General features: G+C 40.0%; 1 protein-coding gene across 5 annotated transcripts in view; it reads right to left on the reverse strand.

Annotated features, from left to right (window-relative positions):
• Positions 1-235: 235 nt before the first annotated feature.
• Positions 236-27469, reverse strand: part of HECW2 (HECT, C2 and WW domain containing E3 ubiquitin protein ligase 2) — a 396630-nt gene continuing 369396 nt past the window's right edge. For 4 of the 5 annotated variants that reach the window (XM_058664754.1, XM_058664753.1, XM_058664755.1 and 1 more), the window contains 7 exons: positions 26302-26400; positions 23332-23461; positions 21151-21297; positions 20459-20573; positions 17799-17884; positions 16198-16310; positions 553-3299 (listed from right to left, as the gene is read on the reverse strand). In XM_058664754.1, the coding sequence (XP_058520737.1) occupies positions 3188-3299; positions 16198-16310; positions 17799-17884; positions 20459-20573; positions 21151-21297; positions 23332-23461; positions 26302-26400 (802 nt within the window). In that variant the 3' untranslated portion in view covers positions 553-3187. Of the gene's footprint in view, positions 3300-16197; positions 16311-17798; positions 17885-20458; positions 20574-21150; positions 21298-23331; positions 23462-26301; positions 26401-27469 lie in introns of all 5 variants that reach the window. The other variant, XM_004576960.3, reaches the window with a different exon arrangement.

A 27469-nucleotide genomic window follows, 5' to 3' on the forward strand; every position in this document is an offset into this window, starting at 1 on the left:
GATCCTTGGTTCAGCTGGGACTTGCCACTTCTGCCATCCACAGTGAGGATTAAGAGACCGTACACTTGAAAGCACTTTGAAACTGTTAACATACTATGCAAGCCAATGGTGCTGGTGTTTAAGGAATGTATTTTTATCATTCCTGATTGTTATGAAGGAGAAATAGATTTTCCTTCAGTTGCTTTTTTTTTTTTTTTTTTTGCTAAATGATACAAATTGTGACTGCATTTCTCTAACCAAGACCCTTTTTCATTTTGTGCACAAGAGAAATGTTTTGGCCCTTGCTGTGGTTAGGAGTCTGCAACCAGGAACTGAAGGTACACTGTGATCCAAATGAAGGAATCGGAGGGGAATTATGAGATTCAATTCTCTTAGTCATTTGAAGCTCCATGAGTCAAGCTGCTTCTTCACTGTTCAGCCCGCTTGTACACAGTCGCATCTTCAGGCACAGTGACAGCACAGAGTGAGGACAGCAGTGTAGCTGTTCTCTCCGACAGGAGACGTTCTGCATAAGTGAATGATATGGTGTGACCAGTTCTCAGGGACAGGAACAATACTTGTGCATTTCTTAAAATAAATCAGGTTATTCAGGTTCACAGTACAGAAGAAAATATGTATGTATGTTTCTTATTATAGATTGTAAGTCCAATTTAGTCTGTGGAAATGTTATTTAATATATATGTACTTGCTGCCTTTTGTCTTGATAGTGAATAATAATAGATAAATTATCATAGTGTTCTGATATGCTAAGTACATCTTTGATAATTCCCAATTTAAAGAACAATATCAACTAGAGGATTATACTAATTAAGACTGTTTGCATACTTCAAAGAGAAAAGTTACTTGGAAAGAAGTTGGTTGTCTTAACAAAGAGATATATTTGTTAGAAATTATTAGAGATACATTTTATTTCAAATCTCCTTTACCTAGCAATATAGCATATGATAACAAAGTGTCTCAAACCCAAATGAAAGGTAACACAGTCTACCAATGTGTTTGAAAGAAATGCAATGGTACCAGCCGCTTAAAGAATGCCAGTTCTGAAACATCAGACCATCAAAAATGTGATTTTTTTTAAAAAAAGTATGTCAGTGTGTTACACTATTTACCTTCATAATGAAAAAATACAAACAAGTAAAAAGTTTGTAAAATTAAACATATACTTACATTCATGATCAATAAGTACATTTCCAGTTAAAACGTTTTCTCTCCCCCATTTTAATGATCCAATTATAGTTTGCCAATAAGTCATCCTGTTTTATTTCCAGATTTCTGTAACCAACCCCCCCCACACCCACTGCAGAACATTCCCCAACACTGAAGTACCTGATCTAATGCAGGAATGCAACTGGTATTCCTCTTGAAGGTCCCAATAATAAACATGATTTAGCCCACAGGAGAGCAATCAGGTTTTACAAAATATCTAAGTAAATTAAGTGTATGACCCCTATCAAATGCAAGATGGCCACCATCCCATAAGAGGAACTCCATGGTTACTTACAAACATAATTCTCAAACGCTTAAAGGATGCCTGTAAGCCTGAAAGTTGGGAAGTCAAATGTTAATCCAATGGTTCTGTTACCCTCAATTTAACTTCATTGTATTATGCATCAGATTATTTGTGGCCCAAAGTTAAGAAATAAAGTTATGTGCAATACTCTGAAAAGCAATTAAAATGGAGGATACCCTGTCAAAGAATTAAGCAGAAATAAGGTTACTGGTGTCATGCAATTTTTGAGATACCATAGAAAAACTGTTTCTTGATACCGATAAGAAAATTATGCATCGGTGACAATGCAGGTCTAGAAATACAGTGCTGAGAGTTCCAGTTCATGATGTGTTAACTGACGAGAGAAAATGGGATTCCTATTACTAAAGAGAGCTGGTCTCTTCGGTGTTGTTCATGGCTAACTGAACTCAGCCTTTAATGATGTCATACAAATAAAAAGCAGTGTGTGGGGGGGTATGAAAAATTGGTATTAAATGCCATCCTGTAAGTATTTGATGGATGGAAGAGAATCTAATGCATTTTAAATAAATGCATATCATACTATCACATATAGTGAGTCTTAAAAAATTATTACTTAGATGCACAGTCCTTGTAGTGGTAGACATGGCACTGTGAACAAAGTTTGATTTAGAAGCTATTTTCTATCATACTTGTCAAGTGATGGAGTTGCTATTACTCATATTTGTAATATTCCTTCAACTTTGATACATTCAGTGCAAAATATTTTGGGGAGTTTATTTAACCTTTATAAAAATAAAAGGCCCTTTTGTTCCCTTGAGAGTGCTTAAAAGGATACACACTAGCATGATGCCCGAGTAAGCATGGAACATAGAAATGAAACAGGTTATACATACAGTATGATAGGTAGGTCCTTATATACATCTTGAAGAACATAAATATAATCAACCTATTAAAAAATGAACTCACTGTGTACTTTTTCCTGATATGCTGTGATTAATTGCTAGTTATTTTTAAAAATCATTTTCATGCATTATAAAGCATAAAATCTGTCATTAGTAATTCATTATCAGTTTGTCTTCAGTCATAATTACACATATACCACTTGCATATACATTGTCACAGACCACCTATTTGCAAATTTAAGTTACCTCATAATGATGGTTTCATTTTCACTTGTGTCCCATGAAAGCTGAAACATATGGTGCACACCATGCAGGCACTCATAAGCAAGAAATGAATATTCTGTGTATAACTTAGGGCTTAACTGAATGTACTTTCAGGAAATATAACTTTTTATTATAACATATAACTTGCACTAATTTGGAGATTGGACCAAGTGCTGCCAGTCTGGCTTGAGACATGTTTAAGGTAAGTTTCAAGATTCTCCTGAGTCTCTCAAAATTACCATGGAACTGGCTGATCATGTATAGGTTCATCTGCATCTTGGAACATAACAAATGGAAAAAGTTTGGCAGTCAAGAACTGTTGATTGAAAGACTGTTGGGTTGTTTCCTGGGCATCAAGCTCACCCAAATCCTAGCAAGAGGACTCATCGCCAGTCTTCAGATAGGTTAGGGCACACGTTCCTGGAATATAACAGCACTCAACTTCACTCCAATGGAAGAGCACTCTTGAAATCTTCAATGTTCAGGAATGCCCCTGGAGGGCAGTTCCTCCAGGTCCCTGTGCATAAAGAGCTGGGCCCTGTGTTCCAGGTCACTCAAGTCCAAAGGTACTGGTCTCTTCAACTGCAGTCAGGAGTTTTTCATAGAGCATGGAGAAGGATGGGTATGGGGGCAGATCCAGACGGTTGAAACACGTGTGAGCTCTGCAGACAAAAGCAGCAAAACATAGTTTGGAACAAGTTAAGTGACGAGAGAATTGTGTGCAGGTGTCTGTCTTTCCTACTCAAATTCATTTGTGTTTAATTTTCACACTTTTGGAAAACCTTTAGAGAAATCAAGTATTTAAAATATTTTCAGGGCAAGTGTTTGGCACTTCAGTTGCTACTTAGGCTGCTCACATGCCATATCAGAGTCCCAGGGTTCAAGTCCTGGCAACACTTCGGAGTACAGTTTCCTGGTAATTCCCATCCTGGGAAGAAGCAGGTGATGACTCATGAATTGGGGTCCTTGCCACCCATGTGGGAAGTCTACATTGTATTGTAGGCTGCTGGCTACAGGCTGGTCCAGCTCTGGCTCTGACAGGCATCTGGGAAATTGAACCAGCAGGAGAAAGATCTCTCCTTGTCTCTGTGTCTGTCTCTCTTCACCTCTCTACCTTTCAAATAAAAATTGTAAATATTTTTCTTTATATTTTCACAACCAGTAAAAAACTGTATTAGATAACACTTGCATGCATTACCATTTGTTGAGTTGTCTTAAGAATCACACACAGGGCCTGGTGCCGTGGCCTAGCGGCTTAAGTCCTCGCCTTGAACGCCCCGGGATCCCATATGGCCGCTGGTTCTAATCCCGGCAGCCCTGCTTCCCATCCAGCTCCCTGCTTGTGGCCTGGGAAAGCAGTTGAGGATGGCCCAAAGCTTTGGGACCCTGCACCCTGCGTGGGAGACCTTGAAGAGGTTCCAGGTTCCCAGCTTCGGATCAGCGCAGCACCGGCCGTTGTGGCTCACTTTGGGAGTGAATAATCGGACGGAAGATCTTCCTCTCTGTCTCTCCTCCTCTCTGTATATCTGACTTTGTAATAAAAATAACTAAATCTTTAAAAAAAAATCACACAGAGACACGTTTGATGTTTTGTTTCTCCTCTGTGTTGGACATTTTTTTGAAAACAGAAAGCTTGAATTTGCCATGGTGTCTCTCAGACAATCTGTAGTTCTGTACTGGAGAGCAGTAAATGTCCTGAAAACCACCTCATGGTCTGGAGTCTTGGGAAATTCCCTGGCTGGCCTTTTCTGCTGAACTCAGTAGGCCATTGTTATCTGTGTGAATTCTACGTATGATCCATTTTCTCCTCAATTCACCAGGCAAACAACAAAATGACCATTTGAATTATTGGCTTAAGTATTCTTAGAAACATGCCTCATCTCCCTTCTCAAGATAGAAAAAAAAATGTTTTCCTGTTATTTGCACCTGAATCACAATAAGAAATGACAGTCTCCAAATAGTACATTTTATCAGGAAGCAGATCTGCACTTTTGACATGGAGTAGGAAGCATTCCATTCTGAATGTGCAACAGCCTTGTCTTGTTTGTGGGAACTATGTAATTCTGACTCCTCAAATAATATGAAATTTCAGAATCCATGGTTATTTACAGAACATTTCAAGAAAGTTTCATGCTTACACTTTTATTCTAAATCATTTTTACTAACTGTGTCACATAATGCAACGTAATTAATAAAAAGAAGTACTTGAGCCATCAAAAAATATATCATTAATACCCATATCTGTTGTAAAATAGTGCGACAGAGGTTTGGAGTTAACAGATTCTGGTTTGAATTCTGGCTCTATGAATCAACTTTGTAATTTGCAGTGAGTCAGTAAAACTCGGAGTCTTTGTTTTCTTACCTGTGAAAGGACACTAACATAATTTTTAACAGAATGGTGCAAAGATTAACTGAACAGAAACACATTTAGTAGAATGCCTAGTTTATAGTGTCTGACCAATTTGTAAATATATTAATAACTATAGTAATTATTAATGATTCCGGAATAAGAATTAGTGATTTGTGCAGATGCTACAAAATAGAGATCATCACCATTGATGATTTGAAGCAACAGGCTGCCAGGAATGAATTCTGTCTACGACCTGAGAGCCTAGAGGCAGATCCTGCCCGAGATGGGTCTCCAAAGAGAATGGAGTCCAGCAGACACCTGGACACTGAGCAGAAGGCCCACCCAGCTGAGCAAAACTTCAGGCTCCTGTGCCATGGAAACACTGAGCTTACAAATATGTGTTTTTGTAAGCTGCTAGGTTTGTGGTAATTAGTTTTGCAGTGCTGGCAAAACTAGTAGTAGCAGGTGCAAAGTTAGTTGCACTGTCCAAGAGGAGGTTGTAAACGCGATGGTAATTGTGACATAACAGAATCATCTGGCCCGGACAAGTGGTAAAACAAAGCTGGGAGTCAGCAGCTGTCCTTTCATTCCCCCAGGATTCTGAGCAGAAAAACAGGAACACTGGGGGTCTCCCTGTCGGCTCTGGAGTATCATTACAGAGGTGAGGGTAGCGTATCCAGTAAACCCAGAAGCCGGGTACCCCACACCAAGCCTGCTTCCCACACCAAGTGAGGGAAGACTGGACAGTCTTTTTTGCTCCTTTTCAGTCATAGATATCATCAGTGATTGTTACAAACCCACTGTCTCAGGCTGTCACTGGTCATAACTTTCCTTCTGAAAAAAAAAAAAATAGCTCCTCTGATAACATGTTTCATGAGGATGCAGCAGGCATATATTGTGGAAGGGGAAAATGTATAAAAAGAATAAATGGTTTTCCCAAGGTCAAAGCTGACTCAGTGGCTAAAGCAAGAACAGAATCTCACCCATGGGTCTCCTAGGGGAAATCCAACACTCAACTGAAAGCAGGCAGAGTGAGGCTCACTGACTCCATTCTCTCACTTTTGGAAGCTGAGTGTTCTCTTCATTCCACCCCTGAATAGGAACTGCTAGTTCTCAACACTTTGAGGACAGGAGTTCACAAAATAATGCTTCTGATATTTTTTTCAATGAACACCTCAATCACAATCTGTAAATTTTTGGGGGAAAATGGCTGATATTGGGTCAGTGCAAAAAAAATCCTGGGAGATAGCAGGGGACTTTTAAGTGATCAAACCATCTAGTTCAATGTTAGGTTTACCAGAAAGCAGAGCTGCTCAAAGGGGTATTTTGGAATGCTGCAGACCCCCTGGAGAGCTTGTTTACAGTGGAGATGTTTGGGTGTACTCCATGAGTCTTTCAGAAGGTCTGGGGTGGGCCTGGGGATCTGCATTTTAACTACTAATCCAAGTGAGTCTGACTCAGGCAGTCTGCACTACAGGAAAGACAGCACAAGAATCAGAAATAAAACATCTACATTAGATATTCATACCAGCATTGTGTGTACTTGCAAAAATTTCAAAACTACTTATAAACAAGACAGTATTGCTAATAGGGAAACTGAGGAATAATGTGGTTAAATAAATTGCCCAATGTTTACCATCAACTGGTTGTATCAGCCAAGAACAGGAAAAAAAAAAAAGCAGCAAAGCAGAACAATTCTCTAAGGCTTTTCACACTCCCAACCCCGCCCCACTCCATGTCCTAAGAAAACTCCAACTGCAAGTAAAAGGAGGGCCCTCGTGCTGTGTTGATATTGGCAGCAAAAGTGCATCCAGCTATTCACGCCCAATAAAAGAACATTTTTCAAATCTCTCAAAGCGAGTCACACGAAAGCTATAATGAGTTTGCCTCATTTTAATCTATGCAGCCTGAATGGTGCAGGGAGAGCAGGTCTGAACCCATCTTTGGGAGACCATGTGGGCACAACTATCAAGATTTGAAACTCAGCATACATCTGGTCTGACTTCACAAATTCTTGATGGTTGTAGGGTACTTTAAGTTCTTCTACCCACCCTCTCTTTCCTTCTATAGACTGACAAATCAGTCTCCAAATTCAGTGACACAAGATCTCAACTACATGTGTACTTTCGTGGTTTGGTTACTTAATTAATGTGTGTGTGTGAATGTACCTTCATATTTGCTTTGTATTTTCCTAGAAATAATAGATACCCAAACATAAACACATAAACATCCAAAAATATAGGTCATTATGTTTTTAGAGTTGCATCTACAATCCACAGTGAATGACACGATTAATCAAAAATTAAAAATTAAAAATAGTACAATCGGGCCCGGCAGCGTGGCCTAGTGGCTAAAGTCCTCGCCTTGAACGCCCTGGGATCCCATATGGGCGCCGGTTCTAATCCCGGCAGCTCCACTTCCCATCCAGCTCCCTGCTTGTGGCCTGGGAAAGCAGTTGAGGACGGCCCAATGCATTGGGACCCTGCACCCTGCGTGGGAGACCCGGAGGAGGTTCCAGGTTCCCAGCTTCGGATCGGCGCAGTACCGGCCCATTGCGGCTTACTTGGGGAGTGAATCATTGGACGGAGGATCTTCCTCTCTGTCTCTCTTCCTCTATGTATACCTGACTTTGTAATAAAAATAAATCTTTTAAAAAAAATAGTACAATCGAGGTTTTAAAATAATAGGGAGAGAAAAAGGAGCAGTGCAAACTTGCAACATTTGATTTGGTGGATGTTGTCCTAGAAATACCTTTGCCTCAAATAAGTCCTTTTGATTTGCACTGTAATTGGGAAAATATCAACACTCTCATTTTTACCTGGCATGGGTGCATAACCCTTCTGATTTCAGTTTTCGTACGCTTATTTCCACCTCTTCATCAAGTAATTTATAAACTGAAACAAATGCTTGGTGAGTTTATGTGATGCACAGTGCCTTCTCCTGGTAGTTCAGGGTGAAACGTCTGGTATCTCGCCACAGGAGTTTGCATTTTGGCAGCAAGATGCACAGGCCAGTGTGCCGCCTTGTGCTGCCTTGGGGACTTGCCTGTGGGAAGTTGGTACTGACGGCAGCCTGCCTTCGGTTCTGTTCACAAAGCCACACACCCGAGCTCAAGCTGTGTTCCTCCAGGAGACCAAGACCACTTCTCCACCACGAAAGTTTCATATGGGCTATTAGGGGTCCTCTACACAGTTATATCACAAAGCTACAAGTCAACTGCACAGTCCAGAAGGCTTTGTGGAGAATGCAATTTGAACTGAGTCTTGAAGGATTTTTAGGTGTCTAGGGTTTTCCTGGATCAACTACAAGGAGAAGGAGGCTCCCAGCAGATGGCCTGGAAGTGTGAGAAGGCATTGTTTCTTTAGGAAACCTGAGAAGTACAAGTGCCTGAGTGATGGGAGTCAAGGCTGGACCTGACACCAGATGAGGCGGCCTCCTGGCAGGAGGAAGTGATCATGCCTAGGCCTTTCCCATCTATTTCGTGGATGAAAGGCAGCTAAGTAACTGCATGCTCAAAGTGGAATGGCAGAGATGCCATTCAACAGGCAGAGCACAGGGGAAACTTCATAGGGATGAATTCAGAGCCTGTTAATCAGCACGAGAAATCCAACATCACCAACCACACACCAACCAACCCAGATGGAGTAATCTGGTGATCCTTTTGCTAGCTTAGATATCTTTATTAACACAAGTAAAAGTATAACTTCTATGAGGAGTTCTAAAATATTCATAATTGTTCTAATATCTTTATTAATATTTCCTTAGACCATAAGGTTGAGAGCAGGAATTCCTGCCAAGAGTAGGTCACAAATATTTGTATAACTAATGGTGGCACAAAGCAACCTTGATCCTTATCAGGTATTCAATAAACATGAACTAATGAAAGGAATTCTGTGGTACATAGTAAGTACTCCAGCTACTCATTTGTCAGCTGCCATTCAGTGGCCAATGACATTGTTCATTTGTTCATGTTAAAACCTATTTCTTAACTCTATATTTTAAGGTCCACATGGACAGATCAATTTGTAACTCCCACAGACTTTGGAAATATCAGATGCTTGATTCATCTCTACAGTATCTTTTGCTCTAAAGAGGAATTCAATCTGTGGACTAAATAAAAATTTATTCCAATGTTTCACTATGCCACCTTGGTGAAAATGCTCCCAACTTCTTCTTCTTCTTTTTTTTTTTTAATGCTCCCAACTTCTAAATACAGTGTGGAATACTGCTATCATGGGAATTCCTGTGCCTAGAAATCTAGCAGAAGAAATTCTGAGAACTTTACATTTTGAACAATTTTTTTCACCTGTAACTGGCTTCAGGGGAAATGGAAGAGTATGTACTTCTTAAGTGTCAGAATCTAAATTTCATAGAAAAAAGTCTAGTAAGAACAGGTTCAAGAATAGCAACTCTCAGGAGTTCAAATACAATACAAACATCATGAATAGATGTGACATATCTCTCACATACCCAAAAGTTGTACAATACTATGCCAGCGCTTCAGGCTACAGAGCAGGAGCAACAGTATACATGACTATATTTATTGAATGAAAAATGTTAGGCCTCATTTTGAGGATGGTGCTGTTATTTAATCTTCAAAATTGCTTCACAATTGAAATAAAAGGGGACTTGAAAAATTTTCAGGGAGAACAATAAAACATTTTCAGGCAAGGGTTTGGTGTGATGGTTCAGACACTGCTGGGGATGCCTACATCCCGTGCTGGAGTGCTTCAGTGACACTCAAGTCTTGGGTCGGCTACCTACTCCAGCCTCCTACCATAGTGAGTCCTGCGAGGCAGCAAGCGATGGCCAGCCCTGACTCTGGCAGGCATGTGGGGAATGAACCAGAAGATGGAAAAATTTTTCTCTTTCTCTCTCACTGACATTCAAATAAAAACAATTAAAAGTTAGTTTGATGAAAAGTTTTTGAAATCGAACCAAAGTTTTGCTACAATATACATTTTCCATGAAGTTTTTGAATCATTCTTGTCCCAGGGTTTTGGATGAGAATACAGATATAAAAGTGTGTTCCAGGGATGGGACCAGAGTTGTGGTACTGTGTTTTAAGCTACCTCTTGGGAGGCTAGGATCCCATATCACAGTGCTGATTCGAGTTCTAGCTGCTCCACTTCCCATCCAACTTCTTATTAATGTGCCTTGGAAGGCAGCTGAAGATGGCTCAAGTGCAGGGCTCTGCTCTGGGAGACCTGATATGAGTTCCTGGCTTTGTCTTCAGCAAGATTTGGTGGGCTTGACCATTTCAATAGCATACTGTGTACCTGGAAAATCTCCCTCTCCCTCTCTCTTCCTTACCTCCCTTCCTCCCTCACTCTTAACTCTGTCTCTGAAATAACTAACATTTTTTAAAAGTTATTTTAGGATATCTTTTTCAAAAAAAGATTTATTTTCATTGGAAAGGCAGATTTACAGAAAGAAGGAGAGACAGAGAAAAAATTCTCACCAAATGGTCACAATGTCCAGAGCTGAGCTGATCCAAAGCCAGGAGCTTCTTCCAGGCCTCCCACATGGGTGCAGAGTCCCAAGGCTTTGGGCTGTCCTCTACTGCTTTCACACGCCACAAGCAGGGAATTGGATGGGAAGTGAAGCAGCCGAGACACAAACCAATGCACATATTGGATCCCAGTGGTTGCAAGGTGAGAATTTAGCCACTAAGCCATTGTACAAGGCCTACCATACAGTTTTCTTAAAGAATGCTTCTTCTCAGCTCTTGCCCATATGGGATGCTGCCCTTGTAGGTAAAAGATTAGCCAGTTGAGCCATTGTGTTGGCAGCCTAATTTCAGAATATCTTGTCCGAAGCTGACTAAAGTCATCTTTTAAGCTTATTAATTCATTAAAACAAATATTCATCGGATAGCAATAGCGTCATTGCTGGGTTGAATGTTAGGGGCACACTATACTTAATTCAAGCATGGTCCTTTGTCTCACTGGAGTGCTCATCTAGGCAGGGATATAGATAATAAGAAAACTCATAAGTAAACATGACGCTAGAGTTGGGGTAAGTTCTACCAAGACAAAAAAGGGAAACAGAATCACAGGTACACTTGGGGACAGAAGTCCTGTAGGCCCTTCTAAGGAGATCCTGGCTCAGCTGAGCTCTTGCAGATGGAAAGCTTCAAATGTGAAGAACCAGTAGCAAAGAGATGCAGCAGCAAGTCCCAGAGTCTTGAGGCAGAACTAAGATTAACAAGTCTGAAGAATGACTGACTGGAAGGAGGCTGGGGTCTGTCCCCGGTCAGGGGAAGGTATAAATGCTGAGGTTGGAAGAGGAGGCCAGACGAGGTCCCTACCTAAAAATCTTTGGGAAGGAGTTGGATTTTGTCCTAAGCCACTGGCAGGTGGAATCCAGGGAGGGAGGTGATTGAAGACTTCAGAAGCTCATGGTGGATGATGAGTGCTGGTGGAAGGAAGGACAAGTCCCACAGAGGTGAACAGGAAGGCAGTGGCCCTGTACTTGCTAGTACGTACAGGAATCTGGTCTGGAAACACCTCACACAAAGTTTCTGTGGGGATCCCTCCAATCGAGCTTCCGGACTCAGAACCCTAACCATGAAAAGACAGAGGACAGAACAAGTAAACCACCTCAGCTATATGTTGGCAGCGAAAAACTGGGCAAATGGAGACTCCAAGATGGACTATGTCAATCAGTGGATTCTTCAATGACTTCCTCGTGCTTGGAGTGACGAGATTGGCAGCAATTCATAACTGTTGAACTACCAAAACCACTTGAGAAAGATCCTTGGAGCATGCCCCACATCAGGGACCTGGGGTGGGTGGGAGACTGGGTGGGGCTACTCCCTTAATTTCTCCTTTTACATCAGATATATGAAGGAAACAATGCAGGAAAAAATGAGTTATTTACAGAAAGGAAAATAAGATTGGCTAGAAATCTGGGCACATAAAGAAAGGATATAATCACAGAATAAATACATAAAAGTAGAAAAAAATGATTACAAAGCTGTAACATTTTCCTCTAAGAAAACCTATTGTATCTAAGTTCAATTCCATTGGAAAAATTGTGTCTCTGAGATACCCAATTCATAATTGATTCTTACATTTTATTTCTGAAGTTGGCTCAGCATTTTCATTTACAATAGATTCCAGACACAGCCATTTTTTAAAAAGTAATGCTTCCTGCTTTGGCGAAAACTAGGGCTCCTCTAGCTCCCTTGCAGTTTGTCAACTCCTCTGCTCCATCATTCTGGGTGGCAAGAGCCTCAGAGATGAGCATGAATTTTACACAACATGATGAGAGGGAGGGCTGCCCTGCATCTTCCTGCCTGACATGAGCACACCCATTAAAAAAAAACTATTTAAGAACAACTGCCTCATAGAGAGACTCTATAAAGACTACAGCAGTCTCTTTTCTGAAACTCCAGTAGAGCACTGGGAGTAGGAAGTCTTCTACAGAAATGCAAAATACACAGCTAACCTAACCAGCAACCACAAAGCAGGGGAAGTGCAGTCATGGGCTGAGGCTGAAGAGTCTCCATGGTGACAGCCACTGGTCTACATCATTATTTATCATCTGAGTCTTCAGTTACTTCATTACCACAAGAGAGGAAAAAAAGAGCCATGCATTCAACTTGCACTGACTTCAGAGACAACCAGATACACTTTACCTCATTGCTTGGCCCACACTGTGGACAGTGCTACTGCAAAAAACAGAATGGGAAGCTGAAAACAGAATGCGATCACTTTTGCTTGCTTGGAAGGTATCACTTCATTCTAGAACGAGTAAATGTTCTCCACTATCCTATGCAGCCCCTTCTGCCTTCCCAGGATACAACCGCCAAGATGATACCAGACTTCTCTGAGGATCCATTTTGTTTTTCCTAAGGAAGAACATTTAGACATCTGTGCATTTTCCACTCCAGTGTTTATGTGTAATATTACATTGTAAATGCTACATATCATCTCATTAAAAAGAAAGAAGTGCTTTGGAACTGAACAGCTTGAGACAGGCCAGCTCTTTAGTTCTTCAACGTGCACAATGAAAGGGCAGGAAGATGATGTGGGAGTATTTGTTTTAATAGTGGGAGACAAGGATGTGGTCATGTAAAACAATCTGTGCCAAAACCAATTCTCACAGATCCTTTTTGCACCTAATACGCAATTCATATTTCCTAGAGGGTAAAACAATGTTTTTAGTAAAGAAACTGCATCTGATGATATATTGTCATGTGAGGACGTTCCCTGCGTGCGTATCTGTCCCATTTCCATTGAGTAGAACAACAGCTTACAGAGATTTGGGATAAAAGTTTTTAAAAAAATTTTTTTTTAATTTGAAAGGCTGATTTATAGAGAGAGAGAAGAAATATGAGAATCCAGAGATTTCTTCTGAGTCTCTCGTGTGGGTGCAGACCCAAGTCCTTCGGCCATCCTCCGCCACTGCTTTCCCAGGCTAAAAGCAGGGAGCCGGATCAGAAATGGAGCTGCTGGGACTTAAACCGGCACCCATATTGGATGCTGGTGCCACAGGGGGAGGACTAGGCTACTACGGGATTAGCCCTGGAATAAAAGTTTGCAAAACAATATCAAAAAAATATATACTAGGGGCTGGTGTTGTGGCATAGTGGGTGAAGGCACCAGCTGGGATGCCAGCATCCCACATGAGGACTAAGTCAAGTCCCAGCTGCTCCATTTTCAAACCAGTCCCCTGTTCATATGCCTGGGAAAATAGCAGAAGGTGGCCCAAGTACCTGGGGCCCTATCACCAACAGTTGCAGCCACCTAGGAAGTAGCCCAGAGGATGGAAAACTTCTCTGTCTGTACCCCCATCTCTCTGTAACTCTGCCTTTCAAATAATAAGTCTTTCTTAAAAACCTGTGCTACTTTGAGGCTCTTCAGCTCAACTGTCACAATATTATTTGAGGATGGCATGGTCATCCTTACTTTGTAGAGATGCCTCTCGGGTTTTACTCAGGATCTTACGACCCGTGTGTTAGAGGACTCAGACTGTGCTCAATTCTCTTCCTTAGTTTATCTGTGTTGAATGAAATCTCATGCAAAATAATTCAGTAATTTTTTTCCCTTTTATTCCTCTCTCCCCTCAAGGTAGGGCTTGTTAGAGAAGGGGTATGAAAATAAGCTGCTTGCTCAGTTTCTTCCTCCCATCATTATTGGGGCTATTTTATGATTTGGGTAAAGTTAGGACTGTAGAAGCTGTCTTATGCCATGATAAAGAGAGGAGGAAATGGCTATATCTGTTACCCAACTGTGGGACTGCAAGGTCACTGAAAAATATCCTATTTATAATGATTCAGCACAAGAACTTCCTAGAGCTACCAGGGGAAGTAGAAATGTGAACACATTTCTGCCCTCCAAAGTCTGTAGCAATCATTTAGCGCTAATTCTCACTTACCCACACTGAACTTACCATCACTTTACAGCCTCCTACAGATGAGAACACTGAGGCCTACAGATCAGGTGATCTTCACAAAGTCCCATGGTTAGCTGGTACCAGAATTATAACTAGAAGCCAGTTGTAATCACCACCCCTCTTGCCTAATGCGTGTGACAGGTGATAGGGACGAAAATCACATTGGCAGCCGCCATTGCTAGGTGCTTACTCAGGGCAAGAAGTAGTAGTGTCTTACCTGAGTGATTTTAACCTTCAAAATTCCAAACCCACAAGGTAGACAAAGAAAGAGACGCTCATAATTACGTACATACATGCATTCACCAAGACCCTACTGAAGGGAAGTGGCGGGGCTGGGATTCAGGTGAAGCTACAGTTATGTTGTGTATTTCATTGTCTTTTTCTTCTCACTAGGTTTGCAGGAAATTTCAGTGAGTAAATGTGAACAGCTGCTTACTGTTACACTTCATAATGGATGTCTTAGTGCCTTTAGTACACAGAGATGTAAACAGAAATGGGACTTGTTTATCTGCCCTTTCCTGCTTCTTTGATGTTAATTGTTGAGTTTTTCGCAAGAGTGAAAAACCTATGTAACCTTTTCTGAGGGGTACAAAACTATGTTGAATAGAAGGAAAAAAATTATAAGATAAGATAATTTCAAACAAGAAAACTACAGTTTCCCACATGTGGAACATCAACCATGCCAGAAAATGCTTGGGTGTTTGGATGGAGCGCCGCTGGTTATGAACTGTGATGTGTGCAAGGAAGCAAGGGAGCCTCGCACAGCCCTTGAACCTGCTCTAGTCACTGCCATCTGCACTTGGATTTTCAACATCCTGCCAGGTTCTTCATCTGTTGATGCTAAGAACACAATGTTAGGAACTAGTGTCTTGCATTCACTAAGGAGAAAATTTGATAACGCATTCCACAAAGTCACTTCACTCATAGAATTGTAGATGATACCTTGGACTACTCAATGTCACTTGGCTATCCAGAAGCATTCTTATATCATAAAATTATAACAAGTTTTCTCCAAGACACATAATAGAAGACACTGAAGTTGATATTTTGGAGATACCTATGTTCATTTCACCTCTCCAGATGGCAGTTTTACTGGTAGTTAAACCTGAAGTAACCTGATTCCTTTATGTTTAAAAAACTCAATAATATTACTGCTGATGAAATAAAAGCATTCTATGTCTCTTTTGATCATCTGTCCGGTTGCAGTTATCTCCATTTAACCTCAAACACTGCTTATTTCAGGAATCCTGTCTTACTCATCCACTGTATTCATGAGTGTTGGCACAAAGGCATTTTTTTTCCCACTCTGACATAAAGTAGGATCTCATTCTGAAGAACAAGACAATGGATTTAAGGTGCAGGACAAGGAATGTAGAGAGGTAGAGAGCACACTCATGTTGTACTATTCTTTTCTACAAATGCCAATGGTAATTTTTAAAAAATTTTTAATGAAGGGATTCTGAATAGGTATTAATTTAAAATTCAAGCTTGAACATCTGGAAACATCTGAATCAGCCATATCCTAAGCCACAAGTAGGTTGACCAATGTTGTTTGACTTCAGTGAGCAAATGCATTAGTTTTGTTGTGCTTTAAATTTGAAGAAAGGGATGTGTATATTTAAGGTATGACCATGGAGACTTCCACCCTTATCCTTCCTTTACAAAGATAACTAGGAATTTACTTTATATGCTGTCTTCACTCTCCCAAATTTTTAACATAAAACAGTAATTAATCAACAAGTACATAAATTAAGGACACTCCCAGAATCCTGTAGTGACAGGGAGGAAATGTAATTTTCGATTTTTACCTGGGAAGAGCAGTGATTTTCCCCCATTTCTCCACACAGAATCTTCTGGGGCCGTTGCTCCCTCGGAGAGAAGCAAATCCTTCATAGGGAATACTGGATGTGCCGGTGACAAACTATCAAGGCAAGGAAACAGAAAGGGAAGGTGAAACCAGAGACCTGCAGGCAGGGCACCATGGCATCACATTTGCACAGAGTGCCTCGCAGGGCACCATGGCATCACATTTGCACAGAGTGCCTCGGGGAAAGCAGGCGGGAAAGTTCGGAAGGCAGAATTCTTTGGAAACAAGAATTCTGACAATTATACAGAAATACTAGAAAAGGACAATGCAATATAAAGGGAAAGGTGTAGGTTTCTAGCAAACAAGTGGTCCTGGGCTGCCCACCAGGCACAGATCCTATTGTGGATAAATAAAGTGGTCATCAATGAGCTAAGTCTATTTAGCATCACCCCCACTGTTTTTTCAAGTTTGGCAGAAAATTAGATAAAGAAAAACTCATTGTCAAGAAATGGATCCCTGCTTAATAGGCAGAAGGTCATCTCTTCGCTGTTGGGGATATGGACCTTCAGGATGCCCTGCCAGCCTCTTGCTAAAGGGACCATATTGTCCTGGAGGCAGCTGTTGTGCCTGGGCTCCTCCACCACAGTTGGCACTTAGAGCTCTCAGGAAATGGGGACATTCTGCATAGAGACACAGACACACAGCCTTGCACTCAGCCTGCAACATTTCTCATAAACATGGTATGTTCATATGTATGGATGGACAATAGTTAGCAATTATGAAAAAGATACACTTCTGGAGCCAGCATTGTATTGTCCTGTTGGCATCCTATATTAGAATATCGGTTTGAATTTTAACAGTTTTGCTAATGATCCAGCTCCCTGCTAAAGCACCTGGAAAAGCAGTGGATAATGACCCAAGTACTTGGTCCACAGCTACCCACATGAGAGATCTGGATGGAGTTTCAGGTTCCTGGCTTCAGCAAGGATGACACCGACCTGGCTGTTGCAGCCAACTGGGAGAGTGAATTATTGGATAGAACTTCTCTTTCTCTATGCTTCTCCCTCTATCACTGTGTCTCCCTCCCTCCCTCCCTCCCTCCCTCCTTCTCTCCCTTCCTTCCTTTGAGACTGGACCAAGTTTCTTTATTCTTTCTTTCTCCTTCCCCCCCTTCTTACCTCTTCTTTCTAAGATTTATTTTTTTTTATTGGAAAGTCAGATTTTACAGAGAGGAGAAACAGAAAGAAAGATCTTCCATCTGCTAATTCAGTCCCCAAGTGGTTGCAATGGTCAGAACTGAGCCAATCCAAAGACAGGAACCAGGAGCTTTTTGAGTCTCTCATGTGAGTCCAGGGTCCCAAGACTTTGGGTTTTATTCTACTACTTTCCAAGCAGGGTGCTGGATGGGAAGTAGAACAGCTGGGACATGAACCAATACCTATATGGGTTCCTGGCTTGGGCAAGGCAAGGATTTAGCCACTGAGCCACTGTGCCTGGTCCCTACTGTGTCTTTCAAATAGATAAAACAGACCTTTAAAAAACCATACACTTTCAATGACAATCATATTGATACAACATAAAGCTTTACTGGTGACATCTTACCTGTAACAACCTTAGTCGTTGTTCATTGTTGAATCTTTCCACTGCAGCCCAGAACCACCGAATTACAATATGATTGTCATGGTAACCTATCAAACCAATTAGGAAAGTCCACATTATTTTTATCCTAAGACATTCTCATTAGTGAGAAAAGACACAGCCCACAGATAAAACTATCATCTTGAATTTCTGAAAAACTCTCAATGAATTAAGCCTAAGCAACAGCACTGTAAATACTATCTAATGAGTGTCAAAAGATAAACTAAACCAAAACTAAATGAAGCCAAGCGGTTTCTGTTTTCATTTAGTAGTGACAAAATGAAACTAGTGGCAAGAATGACAACAAATGAATTATTCGAACCAAATCAATTCTGAAAAATTATAATTGTGGTTACTGGAATGGCTTAATTCTTTTGATCACACACATTAGAAGTAATTTTCAAGTATCACTACACCAAAAACACTATATTATGCTTGAGGACACAGAAGCAAAGAAACTAGACCCTCATGAGTTTCCACTGAAAGAGTGAACCATTAATCACAAAATTCATACAAGCTCATGTATTTTAAAATCAAATTACATTCATGTTGATTTACTAATAAAAAGGAAGAGTACCCTTTAATTCTTCTAATATATAAATCATAAATAATCACCCACTAAATTTTATTTTCATATCATACTTAGTACAATTTGAAAAAAATATCAAAAATTTCATCTGGATGTAGATAAAAGCAGAGCTCATGGTCTAAAACATTTCCATGAAAAAGGAAAAACAACAAAAAACCTCACACAGAAGGTTGACAAAGATGACATACAATTAGTGATTCGAACCAACTAATAAACATTTTATGTGCACCAAAATTGTCTTAATTCTGAGTTAGTAGTTCAAAATAGAAGGTGGGTACAAATCATTTTAATCTAAATTTTCTTTCCATGTTTCAATAGTTGTAGAGTTTGGGGGGGCTCTCTCACAAGACGGTCTCATTTACCATTTCACCAGGATACAGAGCTCCTCGGTGGCAAAAAAAAGAGACCTTAATGAAGAGCAACAAAACTGAATTGAACCTGGTCACAGCCAGGGTCTACATTCAGCCTTTGTTAAAAAATTAGCTCTCTAGCACTGAGTAAATAGTTGCCTGGACTATACAACAATGGCATTCATTCCTTCTAGCTTTGTATTTTTTTGACTTCATGAATCGGTCCTCCTCTGTGCCTCTCCTTTCGACTGTGGGTGCCAAGCTGCTTGGGGAAGAGGCGGAGGAGTACATGTGTCTCATCATACTCTCCACACACAGCTGCGCTATGGACATATGGCAGATGACCACACAGCTGCCTCCTCCTTCAGTGCCAGCCAGTTGGGTTAGCAAATATGGAAGCTGAATATCTCCTCCCCTCTCTGCCCCCTCCCAAGGATTTCATTTGATAAGATTCACTATAACCATAGATAGGTCTTTGATTAGTCAGATGCAGTCAGTGTAATTTTATACTGTGTAAATATAAAAACGGCAATTTGATCAACTGCATTGCAATGAGACTATCTTGGGGTGGGGCCTGACAAAACAAGTAAATAATATTTATGGTAAAAAAAGAAATGTAAGTTATACAGCATGTGAACAAAGTGCATTTTAGTTAGTTAGTAAAAATAGTCTGGTGAATTATTACCCATGCCATATAAGGATTCTATACAACGTCAATTGAAGAAGACTTAGTTTACCAGCAATGGAAACCACGGCACGATACAGTCTTCAAAGAAAACAGACGAGTGTGGTGACAGAAGAGCTAGACTTGGGCAAAGTCAAAGCCATCTGGCACATGTTAACCTATTGTTTTCTCAAATTGTGCTTTTTTTTCCCCCCAATAGAGATAACTGGAGTACAGATAACTGGAGAATTGGCTAACTTATTTAGTAATTGTGCTTTTCACTATTGCTAAATATGCTGAATCGAGAACCCTATCTTATTTCATTCGTGTTTCAACTGTGAATGGCAAGAGAATAGGACCACAGAAAATCTGTGCTAATTAAGAAGACAAAGTTGTGCCTCTATAAGTTTTTTTTTTAATCACTTTGTCTTTATTTTTATATATAAAGTATGTATATAGTCTTTAAAGTATTCCCCCCCACTGATTTCTCTTATATTATTAAAATAGTATAGTGCTTCATAAACAGTCGTAAGTCCAGCCTTCTGTTATTTAAATATATCCTGACATTGCAGGTACAGACAATGGCAGAGAGTCTAGCATCCTATTGTCAAGACATATTTAACAGTTCCATTGGGAGTCCACCTTTGATTTGAAAGTAGAGATGTATACTGCATTGTATCTTCCCATCTGGACATGGACTCTTTAAATTTTAAAATGAAAATGGAATAGATGGAGTTTGACCAGCTGGCTATCAGCTCCCCACTGCGTCATTAACGACATCATAAAGTAATTAATTAGTGTTCCTTTGGTCACATTTCCCCACCCACTATTAAGAGTTATGAAATCCTTGACGGGTAAACAATCCTTGAGCCACTTGACAGATGAGGTAACTAGGAAGAGTAGGGAATATAGCTGCCTCTGCTCTGCCTGTCCTGTGTTCATACCAGCATGCTGAACCACCTCCCTTAAATCTCCAACTTAAAATCATTGGAAATCCAGTTGTCTATAAACCCAACTTCACCTCCTCTGTATTCTGTGTTGTTTCTCCAGTCACTTAGGTCTATTTCAGCTGTGCCTGCGATGACCAATTCCAGTTCCCTTGCATCAAACACAGACACTAGTCTGGCATCCACCACCTGTGGGATAATAAGAATATGGGGCATGACATAAGTACCTGAGGAAACAGCAGCTACAATTAAGTCTCATCAGAAACAAAAAAGGGGGTACAGAGAGTTTCAGGAATCATATAGATGTTCCTGTGTAGATAGTTAGATTTTTTTTTTAGGATCAACTTGATAAAATTTCATTCAACAGAATGTTTCATGATTAATGCAATTTATTTTTCTCTTATGAAAAACAGTTAGTGCACCTACAGGAAAAGTCACACAGAATACATGTAATAGCTCATTCTGACTCATAGCTATAATGATTTCATATATAACGCATAAGATTTGGTAAACCATATCTAAGTATGACAAGTATGATTTAAATATCATTAGTGACTATAAACCTTCTAATGTTCCTTGAACTCAGGGCACAGTATGTATTTCAGTGATCTCATGTAACAAGTGGTGTAAGCTTATTTATGCTCCTGAAACACATAAGAAAAAATGCTGGACTTTCCAATGGAACAGAAGACAAAATGAAAATGTTCCACGTAGTACAGGAGGATGAGCCACAGCACAGCGATAGAAGATCAAGGCCTGTCTTTACCTCGTAGAAGCCACGCACAAGGCTCTCTGTTTGTTGTACAACACCCCTCTCTATCCTCCATTTCACCATCCTCTCGATGTACTCCTTCTTGTTCTTCTCTGTCACTGGGATATTGGCACCCCCTGGCTTTAGTTCTCGTTCAGTAATCTGAAATTAAACACACACACACACAGAGGGATTGACCAAGAAGGAATATATTTTTTTATGCATTCCAATAGTATGGTTACAAGAAGTCAGTCCCACTTCGCTCATTCCCCTGCTTCCTCCTTCTACCTTTCCCTTTCTTCTCTCTATCAGTTTTTGCTAGGACATATTTTAAACCATTTTATACTTATGGGTTTAATTTGCCACAAACCCTGACTTTGAATAAGTGAAAAGCAGGAAGACCTCATTTCCACAGTAATATAAACAAGGGCTAAAAACAACTATCATATCCCCACATGATCATTCATATGAAGGAATATTGATATCATAAAAACATTGGCACCAAAGAGCTGTAATCAGCTGCCTGCCTCTTCCTATCCTATCCCCAGTGCATTGTTCAAGCAGGCTGAGAGGTTCTAGATGGAGAACACAGGGACTTGGCAATGCTTCCTTAAAACTGGGCATTGGGCTGATGCCTGGGAACCCTAGTGGTTGCAGAGACATGTATTACAAGTTCTAAGGGTGAAGTTTGACTGTTGCTGAAGGACTACGCTATTGTAATAATATGGGGGAAAACATTAAAGGAGTAGGTGGAATGGGGAGGGTGAGAGGGGAAATCCCTGAGCCTAAAACACTGTATCACAAAAAAATTTAAAAAGTAAATTCTAACAAAATAAATCTTTTATATTGCAAATGAATTGGCTTCAGAGACTAATCCTCAGTTATTAGAATGTTTAACAAAGCCACTTCCTAAATTCTTCTAAGGTTCACAATCTAGAATGTCCAAACAGCCAATAACTAAGGAAAGGTTTACTTTAAGGAAGCAGAGTCAGACTCAAGTGAATTTTGATTGAGAACGTCTTTTTCAAAACACAGGAAATGAAAAAATCAGACAAACATTAATGCTAAAATAGGAATATTACATATGACATACTACGTAATTTCTGGGACAGAACAGGAGCATCTGGGACTCAATTCCAGCACTCCAATCTGAGATGTGGGCATCCCAAGTATTGGTTTATTAACTACATCAAAGATCCTCAAGAACTAAATCCTTTAACCTCTGTGTATGTATGTGTATAATATGTCATTAGGTATTTTATATAGTTTTAATGTAATTTATCTATTATATATTATATGCACAACTATATATGAATATACATTTATATTCATATATTTATGTTGTGTATCCATAATTTCATATATTTATATATTTATATGTTATACAATAGATCTTATATATTTATATTCCACAATTATATATTCTATATTCTCAAGGGTTATCCACGGATTATTTTGAAGAGCTACAAAATGAACAATTTCTATTCTTAAATCTGAAAGACAGCTAAACAGGAATGTTGATTAGATAACTTAATATTCATCTGTGGGATAGCACAAACTGTGTAATGATTCACATACAACTGCCTAGGACATTAAGCTTCTGCCTGTGGTGCTGGTATCCCATATTGATGCCAGTTCAAGTCCCAGCTCTTCCACTCAGTTTCCTGCTAATGGCCTGGGATACAACTGGCCCCTATGCTCAAGTGGAAGATCCGGTAGAATATCTTGGATACTGTCTCTTGACTTTGATTAGTCCAGCTCTGACCATAGCAGTCATTTGGGGAGTGAATTGGGGAGGGAGGGAAGCTATCTTTGTTGCTTCTACTCTCTCTGTAACTCTCCCTTACAAATAAAAATAAATAATTTTTTTAAATAAAAGAAGAGCACAAAACTTTTTATTAAAAAACCCTCTGTATTCTATACAAAGCGTATGTTCAAATTTCTCTGCATATTTTAGCAATAAAAGGGGGGTTGTTTATCATACACAGAGTTATTACAATTTGCAAAACAGAACATCTTCACCTACAGTTGGAATTAGAACAATATTTAAAACAAAAATGACTATCATTTTGTGTGAATCTGGATTTAAATCAACTGAACAGTTACAAATAAATAAGCATCTGCTTTTTTAGCCATTTTTCCTAATCAGTAGCTTTAGTTATTGCACTAGGATGTCAGATGTGCCCATTTACAAACCTGGCCAAACACTTCTTCATTCACAGTGAATGTGAGGTCCAGGATGTCATGGATGTCATTGTCTTTCATCCATTGCAGGCTCTGGTGGAACTCTTCATCAAGGTATTCCAGATCACTTAGGTCACATAGACTAGGGGGACAATGAACAGAAACAAATGCAGGGGGGTATGAGGAAAGGAACTCAAGAGTTTAAGTCGAGAACACCACTAATCAACAAGTAGGTATGATTTCTGGAATGTTCCCGGTCAAGTTCAGTAACTAAACCTGTGAAATACTTCAGAAAGTTGGTATACATTCGATGTAGAGGAACAGTGTCAGTCGTACATAGCCACAATCAATATCAGCTCAAGCTGGAACTGGGGCTGACAACTTCAGTCTAACATTCCTTTTGATTCTATTACCTTAAAATTTTGTTTTACATTTCTACAATATTATACTTTTTGATTTCTAAAAAAATTAAATGATGTGATTTGTATTCATTTACAGCCTCCTTTCTCCAAGGTTCTTATTCTTCTTGTGCTTCTGAAAACAGTAAACCACGGAATTCCTCTATAAAAATAAGGGCTTTCCATGCTTCTACCACTTGTTTTCATTGAATGGAGAAGATCTAGATGACGTGGAGCAAGTATTACAAGACCCTGTTGTGAGGTGATAATATTTAATTTGCTACAGTAGTTTTGCAATACATTCCCTTTCATTTTGTTTGATGAACAGGCTGTAGAGTGGTTAAACAGGAACATTGAGGACAAGGGGGAAAGCAGGAACAAGTAATATGAATGGCACACAACGGCAGGGAGTAGGCAGAATACTCCTAGCTTATTGGCAGTGCCAGAGAATCAACCACAGGGAGAATTTCCAGAGCACAAGCACAGAGAGGCAGCTGGGAGCAGCTGTTGAGTGTCATTCTGAGGAGCCTGGTGATTTGGGAAGACTGCAAGGTCTCAAATGGAGAATCACATGTCATCCGTGAGGTGTGAGTGACATACAGCTCCTCTGGAAGCCTCAGTGTAGAGGTTAATTAAGCTTGAGCTGGGGGTTGGATGGTTTTCGTTAGAAGGTGGAGAACACTTAACAGATCACCATGCAAATCTGGCCAAAGTTGACAAGGGGTGTTATTGAGGTAGGCTATCAAAGGCAGAAACAAGATTAATCTGAGGCTTGTAGGGCACAGATGCAGAAATTTGTGGTTTTATTGGGGTAGGGTATATAAAAGGATATCTAAAATTGGAGTGTCATATGAGACCAGGTTGCAAACTCAGATTAATTGCCAGTCATGAGGGGAAAATATTTCTGAAGTAATAATGAGTACTGTGGGAAAAAATACCCTATATGATTTTTGAACTAGACCATGGGAATGAGATCAAAGATCAGGACGAGCAAAACATGATCGAGCCGCTCATGTCTAAGGGAAACTTAGCTTTTGACTAGCATAACTGCAGAATATGGGTATCATTTAACTGCAATCAGACAAAAGGAAGAAGGCATATTTGTAGGTGGGGAATTTATGAGTTTAGCTTTAAGCCTGCTGATTCTGAGGTCCCTATGAGACTTGCAAGTAGAAATAATCACTGGACTGTTAACCACATGAGCCTACATCCCAAGAAGAGAGCAGGATTGAGGCTGCAGATTTGGGTGTGAGCAGATAAAACAAGGAAAGAATTTCCTCCATGGCAGCAAATCAAGTGAGTTAGACAGGGGCCAACAATGGACACTTCTGGAACAGCAAATCAGAGGAATGGATATTTTAAGGCAAATCAGAGGAAAGACCCTAAAAGAGGCACAGAGGTAGAAGGAGAATAGAAGAGCAAAGTGGCATGGAGGGCAGGGCAAGAAACACCCAGGCCTTAAAGGGGCAGGGACAGTGCTCAGCAGAGTGTTATGACAGCATGAGGACTCTAAAGTACAATTTACAAGATCAAGGTGCAAAGAAGCCAGGCTAATATATGTTGAGGGTATGAAGTTGAACCAAGTGTAAGCAGTCTTATAAAGATTGTTTACCCCCAAAGCATTAAAGAGACGAGACAAAAATCAGTGAAATGGAAAGATGCAAAGCAGACCAGAGAAAGGCAGAAAGGTGGCCATTACCTAGAGCTGTATTTGCAAAGACAATGAAAGGGAGGTAGGCGTAGTCTTTCTCCTAATCTACTTCCCCCCACAAACAAGGACCCTAGAAACATTGAGTTGGCTCCTTTGAAGTCTAAGCTTGCATTTTACAGAAAGCAAGTACCTGACCTCAGTGGGGATTCAGCCACGGAGAAACCAAGCAGTAATTCAGTGCTCTTTCATTGCAAGTTTGAGCTACTACCCCACAGTTTCCTCCTGTTCGGCCTTGTAAACGACTAGGTACTGATTGCAGGCCAGACATGGTTTGCTCTACATTTTACAAGCATTGCAATCTTTCATTGTGATAACAATGAAAAAGAACTCTGTGAATGTCAAAGTTTAAGCTGCCAGCGTAAATTACTATTTTACATAGAGGGAACCTTCAAGGAAAGTAAGACATTCTCAATTCTTGACAAACAATTAAAATGCAAAACCAAAAAGAATGAAACTTAGAACACGGAAGACAGCTAAAAGTTTGCATCAAGCAAAATACAAAATGCATCTTGTAACAAATGTTGGCTGTGAGTCACTATGACTTACCCACAACTATTCTATTAATAAACAGTATTAAGACCACAAGAATTCCAGTGCTGCGTTTGAAGTACAATTGTTTTGAAAAAATGTGTGTTGCAACAAAAGAGAATAAATTCTTGGTGTAGGGCAAAACTAAGAAGTTGTGGCTAGATAGAATTAAGGGTAAAAAGCAAGAAAAACAGTAACTGTTTGAAATTCCGTTAGTCTGAATCTAAAGCATTAAGCTAGTGACAACAGATGTGAAAGTGATCCAATGAACAATGACTTTCACAGAAGAGTCTCAAAGACTACATTTTTTTATGCAAAATACAAAATCAAGAAAAATATTCTCACATTCTGAGGAGAGCCTTGTAAAAGGGCCGTGTGAAGAAGGCGTCCAACAAGTACTGGTGTATTAGTGCCAGACCAAGGATCCTACCACTGAACCGGAACCTGCAGAGGAAACACAGGAGATCCTTACACGCCATGCAGCAGTTTCTAAACGGTTCTATTTGCTTTCTAGAATGCCTTCCAATTCTAACCATCCTAAGTTTGCTCAAGATCAATTTCCTACTAGGTCCATGGGAGTTTGTGTGCACTCTAGGCCATGCCTTTTGTTAAACTGCTAATTCACATCCGCTTGTTAAAGAAATCTGTCATTCTGTTATTTAGAGATGCTGCTCCACATCTTCCCTGCATCAATAATGTCTACCACACAGAACCCCCACTGCCAAAATAAATCTCCCACTGGCATTTCAGGGCAATTTCTTCAAACCTCTTCCAAGAGATGTGGACAGAATGGGGGGAGGGGAGATAGGGAAAATGCATCCTGCTGGGTTGTATGTCTGAATATTAGCTGAATTTCTCAAATACAAATTCAGTAGCTATTCCCTTGTGACAAAGAGCCCAGTCTCAGGCTAAAAAGTTTCCAGCCGTATTCTCCCATTCAAGAATGATGCGTATGGACATTTGTGGGGAGTTTCCTCATGGGACACTTTGTTCTCTAAACTTGCAAGATTCAATTCTACTCTGAATCACTTTGGAAACTTTATGAAGTAGATCTGTTATGACTAAATTTGCTGCCTGAGATGAACACTCTTTTCTGAAGGTATTCAAGTTTCCAGCTCTTTGAAAGCCTGATGCCTTTCAAAAGGCTAAATCTGTATGGAGACTCATTTCCTCAATTTGTAATTTTAGTATTAGGCAACTGTTTTAAGATTAATTTCCAGCAGCTTTGCTTTTCTCTGTTTTCACTCAAGTTTGCACAACTGGAATAGCTACAGTTAGCAGGACCTCAAATCACAGTTAAACGGAAGTTAACTTGAAAAATACATCCTAAATGTCCAGGCCCTTCACCTGCCAATGTTAAGCTCCCATCTTGAAGCTTTTTCCATGAGCCCGATTCATATTATTTGTTACTCACAGTGAAAATGGACAGGCACAAGCTACTAGGAACTATGCAAATATTTAAAGTCTGTAAATGCAGCAGTTTAAAATGATGTAAGGATATTTGCAAAGAACA

This window comes from Ochotona princeps, chromosome 5 (assembly GCF_030435755.1).
Source record: "Ochotona princeps isolate mOchPri1 chromosome 5, mOchPri1.hap1, whole genome shotgun sequence".
Classification (NCBI taxonomy): Eukaryota; Metazoa; Chordata; class Mammalia; order Lagomorpha; family Ochotonidae; genus Ochotona; species Ochotona princeps.